Consider the following 23756-nt stretch of genomic DNA (forward strand, 5'->3'; position numbering starts at 1 on the left):
GGCGGTTTTTCCGAACCGATACGACATGGGAACCTTCAAGATATGAGCGTATTCCTTCCTTAAAGGCCGGCAACGCACCTACTAGCCTGTGCTGCAGATGTCCATGGGCGGTGGTTGTCACTTTCCATCAGGTGAGCCTCCTGCTCGTTTGCCACCTAATGCATAAAAAAAACAATGATATTAATATCGTGAACATCAATATCCTAATATTGTAAATGCGAAAGTAAGTCTGTTTGATACGCTTTCACGTCTTAACTAGTCAACCGATCGTCATGAAATTTGTACACGTTGTCTGGGGAACCGTAACGGATAATCGGAGTTTTAAAGTAAAAAGTTTTCCAACGTAGAAACTTTAAGCCTCATTTCCCTAAAGCACTATTTTATCGCTTCAGCTCTTCTTTCTTTCTACTGAGTAGTTGATTTTAATCAATCACCGATCTGCAGTTTAGCTCAGTTTTATATAAATGTGTGTATGTTTATATATATGTAAATTTGACAATTTTTACGAATCAAATTTAAATGTTTTTTTTTTTGATAATAATTTAAGTATAACAATAAACTAGGTTATAAAAAACATTATGACTTTTTTTTACATGTCAAATTTATAGCCTTCTTATTTTGAGGTAGGCTCATAAAATTATCCGTAAAAGGAAATAAATACTAAATTAAATGCAATTGTCAAGATTTAATAAAAGTGTACAATGTAGCACAGTATATAGATTTAAAGTATGCCGTTTGAAGTAGACCGCTATATAATAATTGTTATGTATACCGCCTGCTTATGGCTTCACCGGATCTCTCATTGTCTTGTTACTTACACCATGATCTTTTCGAGTTGTACTATATGGCTATTAATCGTCAAATTATTCCATCACTTTCGGCATCCCACAAGGATCAAGGCTTAGTCCTATTATCTACTACATCTTTATTAACGATGTTCAAACAAAATTACATACTTTTAGACATTTTATACGCAAATTATTTTATATTGGATTCAATCTCTGATAGTATATATATCTAATAGTATTTCTACATAGTGTGAGGAGAAATCAATGCTTCATAACCCTAATAGCTTTCATATAAACTCATCCATCATCCTCCTGCCCTTATCCCGATTTTATTTGAGGTCGGCGCAGCATGTCTTCTCCTTCCATACTTCTGTGTCATCTCACTAGTAACATTTTTTCTTACCAAATTGTTTTTCACATAATGTATTTATCGTTTCTTTGGTGGTCCTCTTCCTCTATGTCCATCCACATCCATGCTGAGGGCTTTTCTCACAATATGTCCCACATTCCTCCGCATTACATCCCCTTACCATGATAACCGCCTTCCACAAAATTTCTCGGCATAGCTTTCATAAAAACTGTACTCGTAAAATAAATCTTACAACTACGCATATACTGTAGTATATTTATGTATTAAAACAATTAATAATTTTGACATATAGGCAAGGCCTTTAGTGCACTGATTGAGATGGTAATTAAAAATGTCTTGGATTTTTTAAACTTTTGTTTAGCTCTATACTTCGCAGTATAGGGTTCAGTGGTTTGAAGTCCTCACTACGATGACAATATCCTAAGAATTATAGGAGTTCAAAAACGTGAGGGTTTTTTTTATGAAGATATTTTAATAAGAAAAGCATGTAAATGTTTAGAGATATTTTGGACCTATTATCTTACACTAAATCATTAATAGACAAAGCAAGTTAACACAAACGATAAGCTTATTACTCAAAACCACATATCATAACCTTATAATTGTAATTTGTTTAAATTTTTAAGTGGTTTAAAATATACTTTTTTTAAAACAAAGCTTGTTGAATGACTGTCACATTTTATTTAACTTTACTATTTTTGTTTAACTATGAATAATAAATAATAATAATCATATGTACTTAATGTAGTATTAAAGACCAGATAAATGAGCCGTTGTTAAATGTTACCTTGAAAAAAAAAAATCTTATTTTATATCCTATTTTTATCCGTAAAAATAAATGTATTTTTGTGTATCACCTAGTCTAGTCTAGAATTAAAAATATTTTTTTTACAAAAGTTTCCGCAATATCTTACGTGTTGATGTATATTTCAACAAACAAAAACAAAAAGTACGAAAGTAAAACTCATTGTAAAGTTAATAATTTATTTAAGCTTCATAAAATATAAAAAATCATGTAGATTTTTTTTTAACAACTGGATACTTCTCTTAATATTAAATTTAAACATATATTTTTATTGTTTAGAATACTATTTTAATTTCAAATAAGTTTATCGATTATCGGTTCGAAATTTAAATTCTACAGAAAATATAATTTTGATATAACTTTGTCTCATCCATTCTGTATATCATATATTCTGTTTGAAAATCTTGTATCCAATAATATCGCAAAATCTCTTGAATTAAAGTACAAAATTTAGGTAAAATCATTATCTTGATATAAAACTTCATTATCGGAAGCTGAGGTCAATGCAAGATGACGGTCTTTCAAAACTTAAATGGCAACGCTGTAGGAACCATCTTTGCCAATGAATTGCATTTAAGATTTAGTAATCGATCCTTTGAAACGGTTCATAAATATGATAATGCGCGAAGGATGAATTGAAGAGTTAATTACTAAATTTAAATATCGAATAAATTGTTTGATACTAAAAAGTTATGTCTCAATAATGATAATGTAATTATGGAAATATAAACGATGTGAAAATTTTAAAAACAAAATGTCAAGGTTGTTGACCTCTAGAAGTTTTATTTTAGCATAATTTTATCTGATCATTAAGTATTCTAACAGAGAGATGGAATGCAAATTTATGAAGATGCTTAAAGAGAGACTTTGCCTATCAGTCCTTCATTTATGGACTGTTGATTCGATCGTCATTATAATTGTATTATTTATATTTATATCTATATTGATTGTAAAAACTGCATGCTTTTATATCATCTATTATTATAACTTCTTTATCATTCATCCTCTTGTTAGTCCTTACATGAAGACTGTCTATTTTTTTGCATGTTGTAAGAGATGAAAATGAATGAAGAGATGCTTTAAGTAATTCTTTTGTTGATATTAAAACATGTTTGATTAATGTAAAATAAATGATTATCTTTTTTACATATAAAGGTAAGAGTGTGTCAGTCTTTGATCAAACATATCAAGTACTAAAGGTTCTAAGTTTAAAATTATACGAGCGTGGACAGGGAAAGGAGTTAGTTGGTCATAGGACTCAGATATATGTATGTCTGTATGTATTTTACGTTTTTACCATACAACTGTATTTTTGGCATATATGTACATATATATAATCATATACATAATTATTATTATTTTTATAAATTAATGTAACAACTTTGTCGATTTCTTTAATAAATGGAATGAAGGCAAAGGTTTTCATTCCCATGACAGACCATCCATATTTTATTATATTCATAAAAAAAAAACAAAAATGTTAAGATTAAAGATAGTAGAAGATATAGTGGTAGCAACGTATGAACAATTGAATTAATAATATCTTACCTTGGTTAATTCAATGAGCTTACATTGTCGTTTCACCAAAAACCAAAGGAGTTAGGTCAGGGTTCGACTTATCAGCTGTCTACTTCAAACACGTTGCCATATTTTGGAGTATCGACTACATGATCGTGATTTCATTTGTTGTAGCATTGATTAGTTTTATTGTTAGATAGAATGTGCGTTACCTTAAAATATTAACTATTCAAATATATAAGGTCTGACGGGATTATTTATAGGTATGAAATAACGGTTCGAAACATTCGATATTTGAAAGAAGAACGGACCGTTAGCATTTTTTACAATTACATACAACCTCCTTTCTTATTACACTGCAAAAACCCAACGTTTCCTCATATGAAGTGGGGGTATATGGGACTCAAGGGCGCTGATTCTGGGGAGATAACCAATAAAAACAACAGTCCAACCCATTCCGTTTCTTCGGGAAGTGTCGAGGAATCGAATGCACATCTTACCGTTAATTAGTTACCCCCTAAACAACATTTGTAAGTAAGATTTCTTATATATATTGAGCGGATTTTGTTTTATGAATATTTTAGTTACTATATTTCATAATAATATGACTTATTTTTTTAGTTTAAAATAATCGATTCAATTTGATTATGTCAATATTACCAAAGTACTAGGAGTATTTTGGTTTTATTTTCTTTATAGAAAAATAATTATAGTTTGCAATCGTTTCGCGTGGAATTTATTCAAACTTAAAGGTCTCATTTCATCAATATCGATTAATAGATAGCTCTAACAAAAGCATACAGACAGATGTTCATATGTAGATAGTTTCGATTTAAAATTATACTAAAATAGATATGGCAGATAAAACGGTTTATCGAGTCAAATCAATATTTTATTGAGTCACGACTTCTGTGAGCGTTCTTCGTACGTCATGTCAGAATCATGACATATTACTGCTTTGATTTGGCTATCGCGTTTATATGACCAAATGAAGAAGTTCCATGGTTTATGGTAGCTTTGTTCTGCTTCACGTGAAAATGTCAGATTATTTGAGGTCAACTTATTGTTTACTTTATTTGACATTATATTTGTTGTCAAGATAACTGTTCGTTAGTGGCCAGTTTTACGGTTGATAGGGCTGTCATCTGTATAAGGGGTTTGAGGTTAAAGAGTTCAAAAACCTTGGAGTTTTGAGTTTCTGGATGTCAAAGTATCTTTATTTATTATTAGTTGTCGGTCGCGACTTCGCACGTGTATTGTGTTAGGTTAGCTATCATATGTTAGGCAAAAAGTAGCCTTTTTCCTTTTTTGGCTTGCTTGGTATTTTTGTTTTTTGTTGATGTTTGCTTTACACCAAATTTCATAAAATTCGCTTAATTGGTTTGGTCGTGAAAGACAAATTACGATGATGATGACTTTTGTATACTAAAATACTTAATGTTTTTAATGAAAGGCATCTAATGCTTTTAAGTAATAACTAGTACTGTTACTCAATAGTTTAAGGATCGTCTACTGTCGTTAAATTCGCAGTTTCGATCTTGACCCCCTTGGCTGTTATCGTAACCTAGTAATCTCTACAGATGTTATGTAATATTTGTAAATATTAGTTCCTCACATTTGAAATTAGCTTTTTGTCGTACCTTTGGTGAGGAATTCCAAATTCAAATTTATAATTTTTTTTACCTGGTACATTTGAGTTTTAAATACAGTCAGCCATTTCCTATTTTTTTTACCGTTGTCTTTGTATTATTGAAAAATGATGATTGCGGTAAATTATTTTCAATCAACAAGGAATAATTTTCATTGGATTTTCTTGCTTTACATTGACATACATTATCAGCTTGTAAATTTTCTGCCTGTGAGGGGGGGTTTGAGCATATACGCTGCTCCAATGCGGGTTGGTGAATAAACATGTGGAAGAAAATCGTTTATTAGTTACATGCTGGTTTCCTCACGATGTTTTCTTTCACCGCCTAACAATATATGAATTATAAACACAAATTGAGCACATGAAAATTTAGTGGTGCTTACTTTGAACCATAGCATCCATTGATTGAAATGCACGCGTTCTAGCTATTGGGCCGTCTCGCCTCCTTGCTTTCGAAAAGGTTAAAAGTCGTTACTCCCGCGCCAGAACTCTCCGATTGTATTAGATTCGCCGTCCAATTCGATTATGAGCATGTAGAAAAAGAGATGGCACTTATATTTGCACACAGAATTGTGCGCTACCCACTTGCTTAGTCTCCCTTCGTAAGGATCTTTTTTGTTTAAATGCAACTTGAGTTGAGAATTTGCCTCAATCTCGTGACCACGGCATGTAATTGTCAAAATATAAAAGGTATGGATAACTGAGACGTATAACTACGTACAATTTATCAAGATTACTAGCATTACAAAATGGTTATAAATGACAAGTTCCAGATAAACTGATTTATCTTTAATTGCTGTCCAAGAAAGCTGTCGAAAATGACCTTTCCTCGCATAATAGCCGGAGATCGAATCGGTCTGATTATTATTATCAACATTTTGTTTGACAGTTCTATATCATTCCATTGATACGTTGATTTGTGATCGGGTAAAGCGACTTGATTTATTTGTAAAGTGGTTGCGGTTTATTACTTTAAAACCAATGAGAATTTTGAAGAAATCAGGCAAGCATTTATTTGATAATAAAGCTTTGTGCAAGTCCACCTGGGTAGGCACATTCGTTAACCAGAATTTGTCCAATCCAAACAGCAGAAATCAGTATTGTTGTGTTCCAGCTTGAAGGTTTAGTGAGTCAGTGTAACTATTGGTACAAGGATGGCGGTTACAATTTCCATCTGGTGGCCATTTGCTTGTATGTTTATCTTTATTATAAACGAGCAGTTAATTCAAAATCTCGAATAAAATGTATTTTTTTAAAAGTGGAATCTTTGCTTATTAAAAATATGTTTAAAATTCATCTTGCATCTAATATAATGCATAATTTAAAATGATAATCAGTAAAAACGTCAAAAACTTTTTAATATGTCAGAGAGCACACAAGCAATGCTGAATGAATGAAGTATGCAAGCGAAGTACAATACAAGATAGATTTTAATTAATGGTATCGGAAAGTTCACAATCTATGTCAATTAAATATTAGGATTTTAATTTAGTGTACAAAAGTGCACTGATATCGTATGGATGTAAGGTGCACATATGAGCTATTCGTCATTTATATGGTTGAAATCGAGAGAAACGAATTCCTTGTTCACTAGTAAACAGTTTACCGGTAGATAATTTTTGGTCGCAGTTTGGCGTTTGACAGTGTAACACTGTGATAACTCGGAAAGCACATGGAAAGTACTTATATAGCTTGTGGGCAATTTGTTCGGTCGTGTATGTTTGGGGTTCCAGTCAGAAATTATGTGTTCAGCTCATTTTTAGTTAATTTTATTATTTATCCGATCTGTCCGAACTTTGTTACATTTTACTTAAGCTTACAACGAAATGAACGCAATAGAAATATAACCTGCTTTTATTTCAAAGTCTGTATTTTGTATTTTAGTGTATGACAATCTCCATCAGTGTTCCATGAGTGCTCCATTAGAGTTTTTTGCTGAATATGTTCGTGTACTTTATGTTATCATATGTGTTGTATTTACATATTGCATTAGTCAAGTCACAGGTTTCAGTTGAACCAGTTACACCAGCGAATGCTAAATAGAATCTGAAAAAGTCTGTGTAGCTGCGTAAAATATAGTTAATGATGCATTTGTACATATACATTTATATATTAATTAATTTATAAGGTTACGCTTTTTATCAAAGATATTATCCGGCTTTGCGTAATAAGCCTTATCTTTTAATGTCTTTTTTTAACATAAGATTCAAATTTATTAAAGGACAAAGGTAAAAAGATCTTCGGAATGACCGGAAACTGGTTGGTTAATGAGCCAGTTTCCGGTCATTCATTTATTCCGGTCATACTAAAATGTAGCAATACAATGTATTGTATATGTTTATCAATATAATAGCTGTTGAGTGGGCGATTCATTCATTCATCATCCTAGACAGAGGCGAGACTAAAGTTCTATATTGGCAAGGTAAATTTTGCCAACCTTCAGTTACAAAATTTTTTCCCGTTTTGAACTAACTTATTTAAATAAAGTAGATGTTTATATATACTTTTTTGAAAGTCAAATGTTAGGGTACAACTAGTTCCGACCGCTGTGCCACGTTGACATAATTTTTATTTCTAAATATGTATAAAATTACTCATTTTATTATACTACATATTATCCAGATCTAGCGACTTACTAGATTTTCACTAAAATGAAAAGTGAGAGTTAGAATCCAGTAGTTTTACACTAAACTTTGGAGGCGCGATAACTATTTAACCACGAGGCTGAATGCTCACGTTGCGAAGCCTTACTCCATTCCTGAATCCAAATTTATTTGCACAAAGCCCTGCAATCCTTTTGGTAGTTGGTAGTTGCTAGCTTCTATAGCCATATTATTAGAATGCCTGAGTTCGTTTGGTTAGCAAAAAATAATCGCGATTTTCTTTTGTCAAAATAAAACTGTCTTGCAATCCCGTGCCTCGGAGAGCAAGTGACAACTTGTTTACGCATATATTTCTGTAGTATGCGTAGAAAAAGAAAAAGTAAAGTAACAGCCCGTAAATTTCCCATTGCTGGGCTAAGGCCTCCTCTGCCATTAAGGAGAGGGTTTGGAACACATCCCACCACGCTGTTCCAATGTGGGTTCGTGGAATGTACATGTGGCAGTATTTCAATGAAATTAGACACATGCAGGTTTCCTCACGATGTTTTCCTTCACCGCCGAGCACGAGATGAATTATAAACACAAATTATGCACATATATACAGTGGTGCTTGTCTGGGTTTGAACCCGAAATCATCGGTTAAGATGCACGCGTTCTAACCACTGGGCCATCTCAGCTGATACGTAGAAGATGTCATCATTTAATATCCATCAGTAATATCGAATGTCTACGCGAGAGTTATAGCGAGGGCACACCGACTTATGATTAAACATGTGTGATTGCTTCAGGCATACGACGTTTAAACTAATCATGTGATGAATATACTTGTACCTCACCTAAGGGCTAATGGACGTTTAATAGTATCTTAATGTACTGTTACAAAATAAGATATTATCGTAAATATATTTTTATAATAATTACGTCAATCTATGTCATTTGTACAGTTTACAAAGGTTCTAGCTGTGTGCCCGAAGGGATGTCCTGTTATTAGTATCCCTAGTCTTTGTCCAAGTATTTAATTGTAAGTATAGCTGTTCCTACGTCGTTTTATTTACAATTTGACCGTGACCAGAAATTAAGCCCTAAAACAAATAAAGGTTAGATACGATAAAATTTCTATGGATGATGAATCAACGACTGATTCGTAAGATTGTCTGTTTGTCAAACAGTCAGTTTTATTTTAATGATTAGGAATATGTTTATAATCTTTTATAGAATTCGTGTTAAAGTTGCGCTGGAGCTTTTATGGTGCAAAAGTCTCTGCGTAAGCACAGGTACAATCTTCATTCTTACCTCTCATAATTCGACAGGATGGCCATGCAATATCAACGAACATGTTCAGGCATCTGGAAAAATTGTTTCTAATGTTGAAAGTAAACACTTTTTCAATCTACTAATAACAAATTTCTAGGGCTGCAGCTTTATCAAAGCCAACGTGCTCTCATAACATGCGTATTAGGTACAGAAATAAGAACGACACGAATTATGACTACTAGAACGTAAATGGGTACCCGTGCATATCGGATAGACGTGTATTAAAAACCGGCTATGCACCTGCAAGCCCCAGCGTTGCAAATGTCCATGGGCGGTGGTAGTCACTTTCCATCATCTGAGCCTCCTGCTCGTTTGTCTCCTATCACATAAAAAAAATAAAGATTTAGATTTTCCACTGCGTCATATTCCTCTGGTTGACGTTTTTTCCATTTTGTCCATGTATTAATAAGTATGAGACTATGCTTGCTAGAGACCGTCCAAAACATTTTCACCATCAACGGTTGACACTACAACACTACATGTACCCCTATCTTTCCCATTAAGATATTTTCCAAATATCAACAAAAACAATGATATATACATATTAGGTGTTGCGATCGCTGTTCGTGATACAATTATGAATGATTATGCACCTTTCACTCGACAGGTATACAGGTACACTTCGATAATATATCTCAATCAACTTCAAAGGTATTAGAATAATTGCATTAGGCTCTGAGGTGATACTTCGCAATGATCATTATCGGACGTATGCGTGTAATGATAATATTGTAATGACATATGAACGGTAGCTAATGATCTTTTGAATTTCGCAAATCTATTGCAGGGTAAATATTGTAATATGTCGTAAAATAGAACTGTCAAAATAAAATGTCTCGCTCCGCTTCTGTTGATTTTGGTAATTCTTCACTCTCAATCTTTTCCTTGTAGCCTCAGGAACTTTAATATCATTATTGATGATGAGGCTGATGAGGAGGTAATCGACATGTAAGCCTTGCTTTATTTCACTCCTCATGAATTACAGGAAATATTTTTTTTCACATTATTAAAATTATTCTGGACTAACTGTGCCCACAATCTTGTACGCGTTTGAATTTAACAAAAAAAAATATTGTAGCCTATATACATATATGCCTATATGTATATGTACCGTGAATTGAGTAAAAAAGTATATGTACCTATAGATAGATTATCCAATAAAATTGGAGTGCCTTTTTGTAATATTAAAATAGCCCTTTTACTCAATGCACGGTATATATAGTCCAGGAATTTAAGCACCAAAAATCGGTCCGCTTTGCATAAAATCCTTCTACGTGGTTTTTCGATTGAATCAAAATCAAAATCAAAGTATACTTTATTCAAGTGGGCTTTTACAAGCACTTTTGAATCGTCATTTAACAATTAAGTGAAGCTACCACCGGTTCGGAAAGTAGATTCTACCGAGAAGAACCGGCAAGAAACTCAGTAGGTACTCTTTTTCAACATTTAAAAAAAATACAGTCATGTTAGTTAATTTTTAAGTTAATACAATTATTAAATTAATATATCCTGCCTGGAAGTCAACAGGTATTAATTCCACGCTTTTTTATCATCTACAAAATCTTGTATCGAATAATACGCCTTTTTCACCAATGTATTTTTTACAAACGATTTGAATTTACGAGACGGCAAAGTTAAAAATGTCTGTGGAATTTTATTATAGAAATGGATACCTTGCCCCAAGAAAGATTTATTGACTGCGGAGTCGGAAACTTGGCGTTATAAGCTTATCCTTACTTCTAGTGCATATACAATGATTATCACTGATTTTATCAAAGTTATCAATGTTACTGTGAATATACATGATATTGTTGTAAATATATTGTGACGCAACAGTGAGTATTCCTACACTGTTAAAAACATCCCGAAGAGAGTCTCTAGCTCCAAGATTATAAATAAACCGAATTGCTCTCTTTTGTAAAATAAAGACAGATTCAATGTTTGCAGCGTTACCCCAAAGTAATATGCCATATGACATAATACTGTGAAAATAACCAAAATAAATTAAACGAGCGGTATCAATATCAGTTAGTTGTCTTACTTTTCTAACCGCGTATGCTGCGGAGCTGAGTCTCCCTGTTAGGGACGACAAATGGGGACTCCACTGAAGTCTGGAATCCAATTCTATTCCCAAGAACACGGTAGTATCGGCTACATCAAGCGGGCCACCGCTTAAAGATATATTATAATTTTGCTTTCTAACATTGGGTAGGGTAAAAACTACACATTTTGTTTTTTGAGTATTCAAAACAAAATTATTTATATTAAACCAATCTTGTATCTGTGATAAGGCACCGTTCACATTGACATAGTCAGTTTTTTTCCTGTCAACCTTAAAAATCAGTGAAGTATCGTCAGCAAACAATACTATATCACAAATACCTTTAACAAAGAAAGGATGATCATTTATATATACTAGGAATAGAAAGGGACCCAAAATTGAACCTTGTGGAAGAATTTTTAGCGTAGATCCAGTAGACTTTATTCCATTAATGAAAACTTGCTGGATTCTTTGACTTAAGTATGAAGCAATGAGATCAAGAGCCCTACCTTTAACGCCATAATATTTGAGCTTATAAAGAAGCGTCTCGTGTTCTACACAATCAAATGCTTTAGATAAATCACAGAATACTCCAATAGCATTCTGTGATTTCTTCCAAGCATCGTAAATATGCTTAAGAAGCGCAATTCCCGCATCAGTTGTTGATCGACCTCTTGTAAAACCAAATTGCTCACTATGAAAAATTTTATTTGTACCAAAATGGATAAGAAGTTGATTTAAAATATTTTTTTCGAAAATTTTACTTAAAGATGGGAGTATTGAAATAGGCCTGTAATTACTGGGATCGCTCCTATTTCCATTCTTAAAAAGTGGTAAGGCTTTACTACATTTTAATAAGTCAGGAAATGAACCCGTGTCCAAACTCTTGTTAAAAATTACTGCTATATACGGAGCAATATCGTGTATGATGTTATATATGAATTTTACCGAAATGCCCCATACGTCGTTAGTTTTTTTAATATTGAGTGTTTTAAATACTTTTATAATATCTATTGCAGAAACTGTTTCAAAAGAAAGATCAATAACGCATTTAGAAGCATTAGCATGTTTATTTAATAATCTAGCTGCATCTAATGTAGATGATTTTAAATGAGATGTTATTTTATTAGGTATGTTATCCAAAAAAATTTCAAATAAATTTGCAACTTCCAAATCCGAATTTGTGTATTTACTGCCTGTGTTTAACTTGATTGGTATACTTTCCTTTTTAGGTTTTCCACTAACACTTCCAATAATGTCCCAAGGGGCCTTTATTCTATTATCGGAAGTCAAAATTTTGTTCTTTATGTATAAATACTTAGCATTAATACATACTGTTTTAAATATTTTGGAATATTTATTGACATATCCTAGAAAGGCTTCGTTTTGATTCCACTACTTCATACCATATAGGTCGTATAATTTATTTCTACTTTTATATATACCAATAGTAGCCCAGTCACTAAACTTCAATTTTGTATTATTATAAAATGATTTCATTTTGAATAATTTACATTCTATTAATATTAATTCAAAAAATGAATTATAAAGTTCATTTGGATCTTGTGTCGTTAGATCTAAATAAGCTAATTTACACGCAAAAATATCTTTAAAACAGTTTACTTTATGAGCCGTTATTGGCCTGTACATTATTTTTTTTGAATGAATAATTTCTTTGTGTTCTAAAGAAAACTTATGACCACAGTGATCAGAAGTTCAATTATAAATAATTTAACTTCTGATCACTGTGGTCAGAAGTTTTCTTCATTTCGGGCATTGGGAAAATTCATATATTTCACAGTCACAAAAAACATTGTCAATAGTTGGTTATTCGTGTTGGTTCATTAACTCGGTGCGTTAAATTAAATGACCTAAACAATGTGACTAATCGAACACTCAGCGAAGTAGCTTTTAATAAGTCGACGTTAAAGTCGCCACATACAATTATATATTTATTACTTTCGCTTATCTTTTTAAGAACATCCTCCATAGTGGTCTCTAATAAGCAAAAAACTCCCGATGGGGGCCGGTACACGCATACTATAATGTACTGCGGAAATTCCACGCAAGATAATTCGATAGTACGTTCGACAGAGAGAGCCACAATATCTTTTCGAGATTTACAAATGATATCATTCCGTACTAATATTAATGAGCCACCGCGAATAGCATTCCCTCTTACGAATGTACTTGACACTATCTATCTATCTATGTCAGAGGGTGCCTCCTAAGTATAAAACTCCGAGTTTCTGTCGCCCGTTTTTTTGCATATATCTCGGAAACGATAGGTTTGACATTAAAAACCGAAGAAATCTTTTTTGTAGAAAACAAAATTTCTTACCTTTTTTATACCAAACCTTTCCCCCTATTGGTGATATATTCCGATATATTTAAGTAAAATAAACCAAATTTTTTGTTTTTGTAAAGTAACTCAATAATTTTTGGAGATACGAAAAAAATGTGTGAATTAAAGTTGGAGAGCATGATATTTCCTACATATTTTGTATAAAACTTTTTCTTGTAAAATTATTAGTTGCTGAGTTCTAGCTGAATAAAAATTGTCACCTGGAATCGAAAATCAGCGGCGAGTGGTATTACGTTACTCTGGCATGCAAACAAACAGTAGAATCGAAAAATTTTATCATGGAGACGGTAACTATTATATTTATCGTGAAGGGAGGGAAATGAAAGATTAAAAAGGAAATTTTGCACACTAAAAATATTTTAACGAATTATTGGAAAAAGGAATGAAAATGTATTCATGTATCCAAATTCATTGTCATTTGCGCGATATAAGTCGCTGTTTACAAATCAGGATTACAGAATATTAATTTAAGATAAGTAGAAGGATTTTATGTAGAGCGGATATCTGAAAATCTTGGACTAATATACCAAAATAACATTCTTTTCAATTTTTGTCAGAATGTCTATCTGTTTGTTCCGGCTAATCTCTAGCACAGCTAGACTGATTTTGACGGGACTTTCTCTGGCTGATAACTGATATAATAAGGAGTAACTTAGACTACAATAATTTTTTTTGTTAAATTCAAACGCGTACGAGGTCGCGGGTACAGCTAATAAACTATAAAATAAAAATTTTAACAAAAAGAAAAACCGACTTCAAACAAAACACTATTTTAAAACAAATGAATATGCACGAAAAAGTAATAAAAATAATTGCGTATTCAACATATTTTTTAGAGTCTTCCTAAGTTAAATGAAATGAAAAATATTAGACTACTTAAAAGTCGATTAACGATTATATCATGTAGTTATAATTATTGTTATATTTGGAGTTATGTTAAAATTTTTATTTATTTTTTGATTTTAAGTGAAGCTGATGTTGACTAACTATTTTTTTTTAATATGGATAGATTAAGCGTTCCGTTTATATGAGTCAAAAACTACTTCGAGGACAATTTCAAAGGAGGCTTGCGAATAAAGCAAAAATAGACTTTCGAAAATGCGGATTTAATACGTCACGCGGCGTAAACTACAAGGATCGCTCGAAAGAGCTGTAATCGAACTCAGCAAAAAAACTTTGAAAAAGACCAACTATATTTCGTACATCATATGACATCACATCACGTACACAAAATTTGATTAAAGATAGTAAGAAATTCTGCCCCATATCGCACCCTAACTGCGAGCCGTATAGGAGTTCCATCACTACATAGTATAAAACAAAGTCGCTTTCTCTGTCCCTATATCTTTAAATCTACGCAACGGATTTTGATGCGATTTTTTTTTAAAAGATAGTGTGATTCAAGGGAAAGGTTTGTGTATATAATACATGAACAATATAGTAAAGAAACACTGATAATTTTAGAAGTTTGCGATGTGATGTCGTAAATAAACAAATTCTGTAGTATATTTAGTATCAGTATTGCACCCGTGCGAAGCCGGGGTGGGTAGCTAGTTGATTATAATATTCGACTACGATAATTACATAAACATAACCACATTACGGAAGGTGACTCAAATATCCAAATAACCTATAAATAAAAGATTCGACCGAGTATCGCTAACGTGCTCCTCAGAATTGTTCCGTTCCCTTCCGTTCCGTTACTTTGTCATGGATCCTGTGCTCAGAACCTTACCAAACTTTCACCAAATTACCCTTGAAGTATATATTTTATAATAAAAAAAGAATTATTAAAATTGGTTAACGTGATTTTCAGTTATTCACCTATTTGTCGCGCAAATACATAATGCAAATTTAAGACTTATGTTGTTTTCATATGGATACCATCATCGGAAAAAAATAAAAAAAAAATGGGACCCCACGGGAAGCACTACCTTTCAAACAAAAAAAAATTATCAAAATCGGTCCACCCAGTGAAAAGTTATGAGGTAACAAACATAAAAAAAAAAAATACAGACGAATTGATAACCTCCTCCTTTTGGAAGTCGGTTGAAAAGAAGCAAAAGCTCAAGCACGTAGGATCATTCGTGTTTGACTCTCTTCTGCCCTCACGTAGCTCAATATAGCTTTCATTTCTCAGCCTCTCCCCCCCCACACCCTATTTAGTGTGTGAACGCCTCCTTGGTATCAAATAAGCCATCAAGGTCATACCACATCCGTGCCACTGACACACGATCCAATTTGCCAAACATTGATCAATTAATTAATCAAACATGAACTATTTTTTTTAAATATTTAAACTTCTATTAGTTTGTATGATATGTAAACCGAGCTACTCTTTGCTGAACATAGATATTATATATTTTATGGTCCTCTGTGGAATTTGTGTATTTGTTAATCGATCCTACAAAAGCCGTTGGATGTGTTTGGATGATATATTATATGACACATTGTAACACCTCTTCACGCGCGGGCGAATCTAATTAAAAATAAAAGATATAATATGAGCCAGCCTTTATGTCAACGGAGGTCAATAAATGAATGTCTATAAATAATATGTTTTTTTTAGAACCAAAAGTCATGTGAATGATATTGATTAGATGTACGAGTATAAATTGTACGAAATGTGAATGGAAGATTAAATTTTAACATTAAAAAAAGCTGTGTAAGATTTTCCTTTGTCATTCCACCATTTTGATTATACATATTTCTTTAAGTCTTTTAGTCATTATAATATAAATGATTTTAATGTGAATAAATATATTTAGATAATATGTTTACTTTGTTGTATGACCTATATACGATATATTTTGTATCGTATTAGTATATTTGTTACTTCCGAAAAAATAAAGCAGGCGAATAGAGTCAGCTACAGCTAATAAATTTAATAACATACAAACCGTTATACAAAGTCTTCTCTGAGCATTACACTCATCTGAAAAAATACCTATTATATTCCTTGTTTATTGGTCATGGTTTCATACCGACACATTTAGTAGTATATATATTGATTGTTTAAAAAAATAGCATTATACATTATGTATATATAGGAACTACCCATCCCGGTTTCCCAGGTAATTTATACAACTTTTAATTGAAGAACAAAAATAAAAATGAAAATTCTTGTTACTCCTGGCTAGGATTGTTGGAAATCTCAGCTTTTCTGTTCTTGCACGGGCATGGTATCATTTCTATAATAAGATTCCACAGTTACTTCTTCCTTTGCGTAATAACAAATAATTAAAACTGAAGTCACAAGAAAATAATAAATACGGCATATTAATCATTTCAAGATTATATTAAAGATAAATAGAATAGACTTAGTATTTAATGATTTCTGGACAGGATAAAAAAAAAATTAAACTTCTCTCCTTTCCTATATATTGATCAAAATCCATTGCGAAGTTCAAAAGAAAGATCTAAACGTAAAGACGGCTGGAAGCGACTTTATCTTACTCTATGTAGAGATTACGTACATTCATGGTATGTTTAACAGATTAACACCATTGCAACTCTTCGTACTACCGTGTCGCGTTGTGACAACGCCATATTGAGGGCGTTACGGCTTGTTTACTGCAAATGCAACGACAGTTATCATTGTGTTCTTGTTTATATTACACGAAATGTCATCATTTAATAAGATGTTGTAAGAATTTATAAAACTATTACGTATTAGGGTTGCAGGAAAGGAATAAATTTGGAATTATTATGCGTAGATTGTGAGATGGCTCAGTGGTTAGAACGCGTTCATCTTAACCGATGATTGCGGGTTCCAAACCCAGGCATGCACGACTGAATATTCATGTTAATTTGTGTTTATAATTAATCACCGTGAATCACACACATCATGAGGAGACTGGCATGTGTCTTATTTCATAGAAATTAGGCCACATGTGTATCCCGCTAACCCGCATCGGAAGAGCGTGGTGGAATATGTTACAAACCTTCTCATCAAAGGGGGAGGAGGCCTTAGCCCAGTTGGAAATTGACAGGCTGTTGTTGTTGTTGTTGTAGTATGCGTAACTGGTTTTGGTCGATTATTTCCCGTTGAATATACATTTGGTACCGGTGGTAGCTTTACGTTTAATTTAATTGTATAACAATTCAAAAGTGGCTGATGATGGCGATGATACCAATCTTTTCATCAATTAAAAGTGTATTCATTTTTCAGACATACATTATTTTATATTTGTTGTCATATATTTTATACGTCTTCTATTACGCTCAAATATTGTTAAATAAGAAGTCAGTAGAATACTTCAAAAATTTAAGATAAATGATTGTAATAAGAATGTTGTTACAAGTAATTCCATTTGATGATGAAAAAGTACAATCTAAAATTATTTTCCGCTCAAGAATATTACACATTGAAATGCCAACTATGTAAGCTGTTTCTGCTAACGAACGTCAGTTGCGTAGTTTTAAGCATTTTCCTCAAGGCCCAAGTCTTAAAGACCCAATTAATAAGCAATTCGTTTCAAAACCGCGCGCTGCTCATCCAAGAATGCTTCGTCAATTTGATCTTATCGTTAAACATCTTGGAATTATTAAAATAATTACCAATTAACACTAATTTTTTTTTAAATTTAATTCGACATGTTAAGATTTTATTTTTTATTAGTTGTTCAGTTAAAATTAACTATGATAAAGTTACGTTACGAATAATGCAAGCTCAGTAAATCTTGGAGTCTTGTTAAAAAATTTTGTCCGTATTATATATGTATATTAATAAGCCTTATTTTACGAGATATTATTATAGATGTTTCAGACAATTTCTGATGAAATTAAGACAAATAAGTCATCATCATCATCCTCCTGCCCTTATCCCAATTTTATTTTGGGGTCGGCACAGCATTTTTTCTCCTTCCATAATTCTCTGTCAGACATCATCTTACAAGTAATTTTCTTACTAACCATATCGTCTTACACAAACTATCCATCGTTTCTTGGGTCGCCTTTTACCTCTATATCCATCCACATGCATGTCCAAGGACAAATAATTAAGTATCAATATCGAAATAGTTGGCCTTTCAACTAGGGATGTAAAAGTCACAGATTCACTCTTCACTAGTCACTCTTGGGCTATTGCCGTCGCCGCTTCTAACACTAAGTTTCAAGTTTAATGGAGGATTAAAGCGATCTGTGTTTAAAAGAAATGCATTCTGATTGATATCAAACGAATGTCGACATGGGACACTACTTTCCAACCTCTAAAACTCTGATCGAAGTCAGCTTAACTAATTTGACATTCGTTGACTTGAAAAACGCAATAGCCAATCAGCCAATGTTCAGAATTTACTTAGATTATTATCTATAACTTCGCAAATCATTTTTTGTCATTCCATTTGACGCCAATTCAACGATAGGGAAATATTATAACATCTTGGCTTCCAAGGTTGGTGGCTCATTGGCTATGGAAGAAATCACAGGATTATTAATTAATGATTTGTTTTTCCAGGGTGGAGGGCGCCGCGAGAGCGAGGCGGGGGGTTGCGCGTGCGGCGCGCGTACCGTCCCCCCTGCGCCCGCACCGCCTCATCCGCTACGCGCCCTCGATGACATGCCGCCCGTTCTCAGGTTAAAATTTAGTTCAATAATGTCTTAACCGTTAAGAGATAAAGATGATAAAATAAATTGTTTTTGCATACATGTCATTATGTAGCGACAATGTTGAACTCACTACCGCATCCGTTACTGCGAAGTGATTGAAAAAACATTTTCTGCCGTCTGTAGTTCGTACGTATCGTACACACTCATCTCCCATCATAAAGATTTTGTATTTGAGTACATATAACGTCATTTTTACTTTTTGTTATGTTATAGGTTGGCGGACGAGCATATGGGCCACCTGATGGTAAGTGGTCACCATCACCCATAGACAATGACGCTGTAAGAAATATTAACTATTCTTTACATCGTCAATGTGCCACCAACCTTGGGAACTAAGATGTTATGTTCCTTGTGCCTGTAGTTACACTGTATTTCATTTAATTTAAGTTTAAGACTCTTTGAACTTTTATTTTGTATTATTTATATTTCTGGTACAGTACACAATACAAATTCTGGTATAGTAGTCTTAAACAAAGATCGACTTTAATAAAACTACTAAAAAGTTAGAAATTATTATTTGTGTGTCCAAAATGGGATTTAAATTATACATCGTAATGTATTTTGCAATATACACCACAGTCCGGAAGCGAGCATACGAATGAATAGAATCACAGTAACAAGAAACCGCACTCGGAATTCCGCGTATGGAAAAGACATATTCCGTAACCCGATGGCATTTGACATCGTCGACTATTAAGCCATCGTCATGGTGCATTCTATGGGTCCGCTTAGTCTTGCTAAATGTCCATTGTTATGTCATTTAGAAATTTTATCAAGTTATGAAATTTCGAGTGACACATAGATTTTTTTCCACCTCAGTTTCCATTCAAGAAATTATATATTTGTTTTTTACAATCTCAAAACGAAACGTTTTTCGATATGATTTTTATCAGTTCAAATAAAATCCAAAAGAAGAAAACAAGAGTTATTTTCTTCAAAATTATTAAATATCATATACCTATATACATAGGTCCAATCGCAATGAAAATTCACACAATAGAACTTTATCTACATTTATTAAACGTAAATAAGAGTTACGATTAAAGAAAGCTATTTCTCTGTACAATAATAAATTGACCACATTGGTATTTGAATGCAATAAAATTAAAGGAATGTTCCTTTACTTTTATTGTTTAAAACAAGTAGCTAGAGAAAATTACTCAAATTCTCAGACGACACCAAGAAGCCATTAAAGAGGTTAAAGTAAAACTATTCGCATTCAGGAAACAACACATAAGGAAACCATACTTTATTGCACGCTTAGTAAACAATATGCCACAAGTCTCAAAGAAATCCTAAAGGAGAAAGGAGCGCTGTTCAAACAATGGGCAGTTCTTCAACCACGGCGTAGGAATTTACTGATTCATTTAGGATTTCAACCAATATGCTCACGCAGTTACCACGCATCTATTGCATTGTAATAAGAGTTATTTTTTCAAATCTCGTACTGTACATGTTTGTCGATGTTGAAACCAGTTATGAGGTCAACGACTTGACAATGACTGGAGCGATTTCGCATGCATCGTGCGTATCTAGATTTAATACATGATGGTAATGCTTGCACTTTTTTTTCAACGCGAACATCTTGGCAATAATGTACGTCGTGATCTTATTTCATAGATCCACATTGAAAGCTAAACACAGAGCAATGCGGCCTCCTTCTGCATTGGACAGGTGTTTGCAAAATAAAATTATGTATGCTCGACATGCAAGAGATGATACGATCAGGAATCGCTTATTGTATCCATTTTATTGTATGTGTAGTTGTTTACTGGTATAATGGTTTAAAATTTAAATATTTATTGTAAGTAGTGTTGAATATAAGATCTTATAAATTAATTAGAACAATTAATTTTAACCTTTAAAAAAATAGTTTCTATTTTGTTTAGAAACGAATATTACTTTATGTACTTTAAATCTAAGCAAATATTAATAATGCAGTCAATTAACTCAAATATATCGAAATATAGTAGTACTCTATAGTAAAATATATAGCTCTTAATATTTTAAGAATACTTTTAAATAAATAACATTCGAAAATATTTTAAGAGACTACATAAATAATATATTTTTATTAATTCATTGATGTACTCGTAATTTAAATCTCATAATATTAGTAAGGATCTTCACTATTGGAATTACCTAATAGTTGGTTATTTTTAGGTCGAATCCGCTATACACGGAGGAAGAAGAGCAAGAGGTGGTGATCATCGTGGATGATGACGTGGCGGAGGGAGATTCGGCAGACGCACCTCGTGTGCCTCGAAGAGCACCCTCCACCTCTTCAGGTAATATAACAACGACGAACAAATACTTCGCACATGTATCTTTGTATTAAGGCCAAGGCGTTCATTGTTATGGAAACCAATTTGCTTCTCTACACAGGACTTTATACTCTCAAGTGTGTTTGCAAACAGAAGTACAGTACCAAGATTCTCACCCTCATAACCCATTATGATGGCAAAACCGATAAGAGGGAGTTTAATCACAGGAAAATATGTTTTACGATATTTCGTGGCACAGGCACACACATTTCTGAATTTCAGATTACGCTCTAGTTTCGGAAGAATGTCAATAACTGTTTTTGATCCAACCCCAGGGTCTTGAAATCTGTAGACTTTTGAGTGATGCTCTAAAATGACGAAGCATTTGAAATACAGAACCATTGCAACAAAATTCAATCTTGAAATTATTGCATTGAAAGTATGATTTAATAAAAATAGTTCTATATACAAGCATCTAAATCAACGATCAGTCTACTTAGCATCTCGAGAATTCCTTCAGAATGTTTTTGATAAAATTGTAATACTTACAGTTGCTTCACAAGATATTCTGCAGAATTATTAAGTACTTACAATAATATCGATCTTTTTGATAAAAAAAGTAACCCAAACTCAAATTACTTTATTCAACGTAAAAGCATTACACTTTCTTATTAATGGTCAAATTAAACACTACCACCGGTTCGGAAAAAGGAACACCCCGACTTGAGAAGAACCGGCGAAAGAAACACAGCGGGTTTCTCTTTGTCAAATTAATTAGATTCTTATTGTTAATATAGCACAGGAAACAGCCAGGAGGCGATCGTTTCATTTGCAAGTTGTGCTATAAAACATAAAACATAACACCCAGTTTCCCACTTTGCAAAGTTAATACACCCTTCCTTAAGCACAGTATTCGTTTATATAAGATTACACAGCTGTTTTTAATTGCACCCACTAAATAATTAAAGCTTATGTCAATAAAACATTTATAAATAAGGCATATTACTCAATACGAGATTACATAAAAATAAAAGAGCGTGGACTTATTTGTTGGTATTGATTTCTTTCTAGGCAGGATATATACAAATTTAATTGTAATTTCGTGGCAAAGAGTAGTGAGTTTTTTGTTGTTCTTGTTCTTCTCGGTGGTATTTTTACTTTGAATACAACACTAAAAGTACATGATGATTATACTACTACAGGATGGTTCAAAAGTGTTTTCTTTTTTTTATGGAATAGGTTCGCGGACGAGCATATAGGCCACCTGACGGTAAGTGGTCACCATCACACATAGACAATGACGCTGTAAGAAATATTAACTATTCCTTACATCGTCACTGCGCCACCGACCTTGGGAACTAAGATGTGATGGCCCTTGTGCCCTTCAAATCGGAACACAACAATTCTGAGTACTGTTGTTTGGCGGTAGAATAACTGATTAGTGGGTGGTACCTACCCAGACGGGCTTGCACAAAGCCATACCACCTAAAAAAATGCATGAGCCATCTTTAATTAAAAATGTTTTAAATTAGATTTTGTTTAATCGAACATTAAAATATATTAAATTTCGAGTTTGCTAATGTTGTAAATATTTTGTCGTAGTTTTTTTTTATCTGTCACCTATATCAGTCGTAATTGATAAATTAATGGATTTCGTTTAACGAAATGAATTTAAATTTGGAAGATGAATTCGTGATTCGTGAATCACGTTTCAATTTAACTAAGACAATAGGAATATAATCAATTAATCTTTTTTATTTCTTTTCAATATTCCAATGATTGATTAATGAATATAGAATTGCTTTATATTGTAGAACTATTACTGTATCATTGTCCTTCGGAAATTGATCGAGAGTAAAAGCATCCGTTTCAAGGTCATCGCGAGCTGGTTGCGCGGTGGCGACCGCATTGTGACCTTGATTACTCAATTACCTGACTAGTCCAGATACTTTGTAATGGCTTGCTAAAAATTATCATTATTTGATGACTTTATTAAATGCTTTTCATTTGTATTACCTTCCTGAAAGAAAACTATAAGTACACCAAAGGGCATGAAAAATTTACTAGATGTACGTTCGGAGAAGATTGAGTTTTTACATGATAATGACCAACGTCAGTCGGTTTTGCAGTGGCGGATTAACAAATCTGCCGCTAGTAGGCTATTAATTTTTTGCCGCCCCTACTTTTTTTTGCAACATCTATGATTTGCGTTCTATCGTCCTCATTACATCGATTTTGTCCGTTATCAGTATGATTATAAACTAGGTGATATTTCTGTCAGTAACTAGATTATTTAGCCAACCTGCCATGTAGTGACGAGTATACGGATTACGGACGTAATGTGTATACTATAATTATAAGTTTTTTTTTTATTTTCGTAAAATAATATATTTCATCATAATTTGGGATAAATTTGCCGCCATAGGCTCC

General features: G+C 32.9%; 1 protein-coding gene across 2 annotated transcripts in view; it reads left to right on the forward strand.

Moving 5' to 3' along the window:
- The window catches only part of LOC124537391, a 79850-nt gene that overhangs the window by 16541 nt on the left and 39553 nt on the right, over positions 1-23756 (forward strand). For both annotated transcript variants that reach the window (XM_047114225.1, XM_047114224.1), the window contains exons 2-3: positions 18911-19029; positions 21226-21350. In XM_047114225.1, coding sequence (XP_046970181.1) covers positions 19013-19029; positions 21226-21350 — 142 coding nt within the window. In that variant the 5' untranslated portion in view covers positions 18911-19012. The remainder of the gene's footprint in view (positions 1-18910; positions 19030-21225; positions 21351-23756) is intronic.

Source organism: Vanessa cardui, chromosome 18 (assembly GCF_905220365.1).
Source record: "Vanessa cardui chromosome 18, ilVanCard2.1, whole genome shotgun sequence".
In the NCBI taxonomy this organism is placed as follows: domain Eukaryota; kingdom Metazoa; phylum Arthropoda; class Insecta; order Lepidoptera; family Nymphalidae; genus Vanessa; species Vanessa cardui.